The 6,916-nt window shown below is 41.0% G+C and overlaps 1 protein-coding gene across 3 annotated transcripts in view; it reads left to right on the forward strand.

The window, feature by feature from the left end:
• NGLY1 (N-glycanase 1) overlaps positions 1–3,963 on the forward strand; it is a 63,110-nt gene extending 59,147 nt beyond the window's left edge. For 2 of the 3 annotated variants that reach the window (XM_067737336.1, XM_067737334.1), the window contains 2 exons: positions 2,452–2,629; positions 3,025–3,963. In XM_067737336.1, coding sequence (XP_067593437.1) covers positions 2,452–2,629; positions 3,025–3,200 — 354 coding nt within the window. In that variant the 3' untranslated portion in view covers positions 3,201–3,963. The remainder of the gene's footprint in view (positions 1–2,451; positions 2,630–3,024) is intronic. The other variant, XM_067737337.1, reaches the window with a different exon arrangement.
• The last annotated feature ends 2,953 nt before the right edge of the window (positions 3,964–6,916 follow it).

Below are 6,916 nucleotides of genomic sequence, written 5' to 3' on the forward strand. Positions count from 1 at the left end.
GGTATTGCTTTTCCATGTGTACCTGTAAGACTTTTCTGTCATATCTCAAAATTAGAAGCTTTAAGAAAGAAGAAGAAGAAAAAAATTTTGGCCCAGACTCACATGATATAATTAAGGCAGTTCTTGGGGGTAAACTAGAACTTTGAAGTTAGCTTGACTTCAGCCTATCGTATTTTATATGCCCACACTTTTAGGGGGGCATTTGAAGCCACTGAGCTCTGAAAACACACAAGACACAGAAGACAGGTTTTGAGACATAAATATATTTGCTCCCTGTCTTTCAGTTTCTTCCCACCACCTTTCTTCCAGTGACCCCTCTGTCTGGCTTTTCTTTCCCAGGTAGCCCCCTTTACCAGCCTCTCCTCTGGAGGAGTAATTACATTATGGATAATCCCTAGGTGCCCAGGAGTTTAGTGTTGGTGAGACTAACAGCTCCCTGGCAGCTTTGCTGCAGCCCTGAGCCCAGACTCTCCATGCACACAGCTCTCGGGGGAGCGAGCAGGAGGTACACACGCATCCGAGGTGCTAGAGTGAGGTACCCGGGACCCGAGTGGGGCAGGCGACCGTGCAGACAGCTGGGATGGTTGTGCAGGACAGCAGCAGGCGCTTTATGTGTTTCTGGTCTAAGGAGTTTTAAGTCATCTTCCCTGGAGAGTGATTGTGTAACAGTTTCATTGTCTCCAGCTCACTGATTCTAAAAACTCAAATTAGCCAGCATATTTAACCTGGAGGAAAACTAGGTAGGGGTTGCCGAGCAGAATAGCGTATCAACAGCATGCTAGCAGCAACTGACGTTTTACTTGATGGCTGAGGGCTAGAATAGGAAGGAATTGGACATTTCCATGGCAGGTGTGTTTCATGCGGTACTGCCAGCTACTTGCCCCTGAGAAGTAGATTAGCTGTTTCTGAAAGAACGTATGTGTGTGCGCGCGCAAGTTTCTAGTACTTAAATACTGTTTATTAAACCCCATAAACCCAGAGCCTGTGCCCCCAGAGCATTTATGATTTGGTTAAGTTAGATAATACAAGCACACCTGAAATAAAACAGTTATATTTGGGTCACGGAGTATTGGCAGTTCAAGGCGGGATGCACTTGTGGAGGACCATGAAAACTGCGAGTTTGGATGTCATGCAAGAGGCAGGTACTTGCTGTACGTTCTAGACCAGCAAACCATAGGAGGCAGTGGGATGTTAAAAACATTAATTAGGCAGTTGCAGAAAGATGAGTGTAACGTCATGACCGAAGTGTTAAGTGCAGTAAGACCAAAGGAAAGGGTTTTTCGTTGTTTTTTATTTTCAAGACTTATTTCAAAGAAATGCATGGATTATTGTGGGAGTTTGGACATTAGGGATAAATGACTAAAGAGTCAGGTTCTCAGGGGTTCAAGCCTGGGTGAGTGGGCCAGGGCTGTGGACGTTCAGTTTTCACGTCAGCACATTTGAAGAGTGTGGATGAAACTGTGAAGGGAGCTGGATTGGAGGCAGCGGTCGGTCTGGACGTCTTAGGGAGGACATTGATGGTGGTCACAGCACTGACGGTGAAGGCCTGGGCAGCATCCTGTTTAGAGAGGCTTGCGGGGAGCATGGACTTTTAGCCTTGTAAACCTTTCCCGTTGCTTAGCACTGACTGAGGTATTTGCTTGATTTAGAGGATATGGCCCATCTCATTCTAGGAAAGCTTATCTGAAAACCCAGGCTTAGAAAAGAAGATACATTAAGGAATAATTGCATTTAAAAAGACTTCATTTTCAGCAGGATTCATCATAAAGTTCATTTTAAATAGCTGGACTGGGGACTTCCCTGGTGGTAAAGTGGTTAAGAATCCGCCTGCCAATGCAGGGGACACGGGTTCGAGCCCTGGTCCAGGAAGATCCCACATGCCGCGGAGCAACTAGGCCCGTGAGCCACAACTACTGAGCCTGTGCTTTAGAGCCTGCGAGCCACAGCTACTGAGCCCACGTGCTGCAACTACTGAAGCCCATGTTCCGCAACGAGAAGCCACCACAATGAGAAGCCTGCACACCGCAACAGAGTAGCCCTCACTGGACGCAGCCACAGAAAACCCATGTGCAGCAACAAAGACCCAACGCAGCCAAAAATAAACAAATAAATAAATGTAAAAAATTAATAAATAAAAAATAAATAGCTGGAGTTGGTAATTTAAAAGAGAATATGATTTACCAAAATTTTGGTTAGCATGCAGCCTTAGGGCTCTACTTATTGAGGCACCTGTATTCAAATAATACCTTACATCCATAGCAAAAGACGCTATCGCAAAGATTGCTAATAAAATGAAAAATTGTTAGCAGTAAAAATCTTTTCAGTGGGGAAAGTTATGTTTTAAATCACCATTTGTGCATAGTTCCTGTGGCAATAAGACTTTGACTATATGTGTTTTTCTACACTGTTTGATTATCTCTGACAGTTCCTTTTCTCCCACCTACTTTATAGGTGTATTTAACCCGAAAGGAAGGATCGTCTTATGCTTACATTTCCTGGAAGTTTGAATGTGGGTCAGTTGGCCTCAACGTAGATAACATTTCCATTAGGACAAGTAGCCAGACCTTTGAGACAGGAACAGTACAGTGGAAATTGAGATCTGATGCAGCACAAGTAGAGCTGGCGGGCGGTAAGCATTTGACGGGAGAAGTAATGGTGAAGTGTCTGTTCAGCACTCTGAAGGGTGATTGTGCTTATCTGAGATGTAGTTAAGAGTTTTCCTTAGCCTAGAGTTATTCATACTGTTGCAGTAAAACAAACAAAAAAAAAAAATTTAAGTTAAAACCTGTAGTTTAACCTCATTATTAATAGTAGGGCTGATGTTTTTCATTGTGAAACACAGATGGAAGGAGAAAACATCATTTCTTTCTTCAGAGGACACATTTCCTCCATAAAGAATAATTTGTATTTATTTTTTAAGGGTTGATTTTTACCTATAAGGCAGGTATGTCAAATGCATTCCGAAACTACCTCTTTTATGTTCTTACCAAAAGCAAAGTGTTAATTTTTTTTTTTCTCCAACAGATAAAATTCTTCGCTCCTATCATGATTTTTCTGGTGCCACTGAAGTTATTTTGGAAGCAGAATTAAGCAGAGGAGATGGTGTTGTTGCTTGGCAACACACCCAGCTGTTTAGACAAAGCTTAAATGACCCTGAAGAAAATTGTTTGGAGATAATTATAAAATTCAGTGACCTTTGAGAACCTGAACATTATAGAAAAGCTGGCAATAATCAAGGACACAGCATGTTCTAAAGTAGTCTGTGGGCTCCGTGCATGCTTAGATGGCAGTTCTACCCCCTGCTAGCATATCTCCTTGTTGGCTATCCATCGTGTTAACCCTCATGAAAATGTATCTTTTTACTGTGGACCCTAATGAAACCTTGAATGAAAAGCTTCCTTCCATATGTGACTCTGATTTGGAGTGAAGTCTTACTGCCCCACTATGAGATTTTAACCTAAAAGTCGTGAGTATGGTTTTAAAAGTAAAATGAAGGTATTCGTGATTAAATGCTATTCGTGATTATGATGACATCTTAAGCTAATAATAGTAACTTGACAGTTTCTGATCATTCTGGCATTAATTTCTCCGTAAGTAATAGAAATAGATTTCCTAAGATTTTTTAATTTTTAATAAACGTGAAAGTGTAGTATTTCATAAGTTATAGAGCATGAAAATTTTTATGACTGTAAATACGTACACATTTAAGAAATAAAATGAATTATTTTGCGTTATATCTTTTTAGTGATTACTTTGGCTAAATAAAAATCATAAGTATGCTAAACATTGAAAACCACTTGAATAGACAAGAATTATGAAAACAGTTAACACTGCGTAAATTCAAAGATACATTATAGATCCATAATATGTGGACACTTCTGAAAATGCTTTACTTTTGAGTTTACTTTTGAGTATTTTTATCTACCTCATTGAATAAAATGTTTATTCTTGACTTTGAAACTATGTAACTGGGATTATTCAGTGTGTATACACTGTATCAAGAGTGTGTGTGTGTGTGTGTGTGTTCCATGTAACCTCTCCAGTTAAACTTAGTGAACATTTATGAAGTGTTTGTGTGCACCGCAAGGGATGCGGTGACGAAGACGACCACGGCCCCACTCCCTAAATGCTTTTTGTCACGTTCTGCAGAGCGAGTTCTCAGCTCTCCCGGCCAGAAAAGTACGTTCTCAGACATTCTCACCCTGTGCAACTCACTAGCATGTTTACATGCGTTGTGAAATATGTACTGGAATTCTGAAACAAAGGTCTTATGTTTTCTTTTTAATTGTAGTCCAACTCTGCTGAGGATCACCTTCTTGCTAAAAAGTTACACTTAAAGGTAGCTTGTGCATCTAAATTTATTAATACGTCTCGAATATTAGAAAATTTTCTGGAATTCTGAAACTGTTAAGTTAATCATAGCATCGTAGAGTGGCCAAATACGTGAAGTTGGACAGCCTTGTCTCCTACCTGTCTCGAAGTGTCTGGTTTTGTCCCGGTAAGTATTTGGATGATAAGTGGAACAATACTCTTCATGAGAAAAACTGGAGCTTGACAAGCAGTCTTGTTAAAGATGGCAATAGAGATAAACTGAATGTACTTTATCTATGAACAGGAAACATTCTAATTTTTACTGTGGCTTTAAGCAGAAAGTTCAAATGTCCTGTATTTTTACAGAGTTGAACTACTGAAGAGAAAAGCAGTTGCACACTTTTCTTAAGTGTGTTCCTTGAGAGTTTCAACCTCAGGGTACCTGACACACGTTAATAGATATTTTATTATACAGACAAGTTTGGCAATAGTACAGAAGGTATGAGACAAAGCAATTCTCAGTAATGTGTACGGCATAGTGAGTAAACCAGTAAGGCAAAAGTAACTGAGGCAGAGACGGGCTGTGATAGTACAAACCCCGTGAATAAACTGGCAGTCATATTAGCTGCCCTTTATAAAGCAGTCATCGGAGATCTTTTTTTATTTTCTTTCCAGCTGAAAAATTGTAATTAATTTGCAGGGTTTTTCATTTATCTCAATCAAAACAAATTTCAGAATCCAAATATATGATACCAAAACTAGACCATTTATATTTTGTAAAAATTAATAATAGGGCTTCCCTGGTGGCACAGTGGTTGAGAGTCCGCCTGCCGATGCAGGGGACACGGGTTCGTGTCCCGGTCCGGGAAGATCCCACATGCCGCGGAGCGGCTATGCCCGTGAGCCATGGCCGCTGAGCCTGCGCGTCCGGAGCCTGTGCTCTGCAACGGGAGAGGCCGCAACAGTGAGAGGCCCGCGTACCAGAAAAAAAAAAAAAAAAAAAAAAAATTAATAATAAGCCTCTCTTAAAACCTTTACAAGATACAAATCTAAAATACAAATGCTTAGGGCAGTGGTTTCAAAAGTGTTCTTTATCTGTGAACCAGTGGCATCAGTATCACCTACAGACTGCTAGAAATTTAAATTCTCAGTCCCCACCTCAGACTTACTGGATCAGAAACAACCCTCCAAGTGACCCTTGGATCTTATTGTAAGAGCCCTCAGTCTGCGGTGACCCCGGGGTGAGCGCACAGCGCTCAGGGGACACCTGCACCAGGCTGCAGAACCACCGGCTGGTCGGTGAGCCCCTGCTGTCATTGCTCACCATCTAACAGGCTTTATACCTCGGCGTCCTGAGCAGCTTTACAGACCGTCTGCTTTCTGTTGCAGTGTTGTTTTTTTAAAGTAGGTCCTTTGCTGGAAATCACATTCTCAAGATGAACAAGAAGTTACATCTGATGTTTTGATCACTTTAGAAGGAAAAGAAGTGCCTCGGATTAAGGGAGGGCTAGAGAACACGGTGTCATGAATTTGGGGGTAGGGGGGGTTGTTAGAGATCATTTAATCCAGACTCCTCGCTTTTCCCTGAGGAAGCTCAAGCCCGGAGAAGGGCCTGTCTAAACAATGCAGTGGATTAGTAACACAGGCAAGATTGACTTGTACACTCAGTTCCCTTCTACCGAGTTGCAGGGTTGTAACACAGGGTTGTAATCCTATAGAATTCTAGTCCTGTGTGTGGGCTGCTGTTGTATTACATGTTTCATGAATACAGATACTTTGGTAGGAATGTTCAAGTTGAGGAGATACTAAAACTGATGTTAGAGCCAGTTATTTTTCTAACTATAGTTAAGCTTTCCTGGAGAGTAAATGTATTATAATTTGATAATAGATAACTATAGATATATATGCTTTGGTATTTTTTTCTCTACAACTCAATAAATTGTGTTTTGATTTTATAGTTCAAGCAAATACACTTTTTAAAATTTATTGAAGTATAGTTGAGTTGCGATGTTGTGTTAGTTACTGCTGTACAACAGTGACTCAGTTTTATATATTTATATATATGTGTGTGTGTGTGTGTGTGTGCAGACACACACACCTTCTTTTTCATATTCTTTTCCATTATGGTTTGTCACAGGTTATTGAATATAGTTCCCTGTGCTGTACAGTACGACCTTGTTGTTTATCCATACTATATAGAATAGTTTGCATCTGCTAAACCCAAACTCCCAATCCATCCCTCTCCCACACCCCTCCCCCTTGGCAAACACCAGTCTGTTCTCTATGTCTGTGAGTCTGTATTTGTTTCATAGATAGGTTCATTTGTGTCATATTTTAGATTCCACATATAAGTGGTATCATATGGTAAAGCAAATACCCTTTTTTTTAACATCTTTATTGGAGTATAATTGCATTACAATGGTGTTTTAGTTTCTGCTGTATAACAAAGTGAATCAGTTATACATATATCCCCATATCTCTTCCCTCTTGCGTCTCCCTCCCTCCCACCCTCCCTGACCCACCCTCCCCGTCCCACCCCTCTAGGTGGTCACAAAGCACCGAGCTGATCTCCCTGTGCTATGCGGCTGCTTCCCGCTAGCTATCT

The sequence above is a fragment of the Pseudorca crassidens genome, chromosome 5 (genome assembly GCF_039906515.1).
Source record: "Pseudorca crassidens isolate mPseCra1 chromosome 5, mPseCra1.hap1, whole genome shotgun sequence".
Taxonomy (NCBI): domain Eukaryota; kingdom Metazoa; phylum Chordata; class Mammalia; order Artiodactyla; family Delphinidae; genus Pseudorca; species Pseudorca crassidens.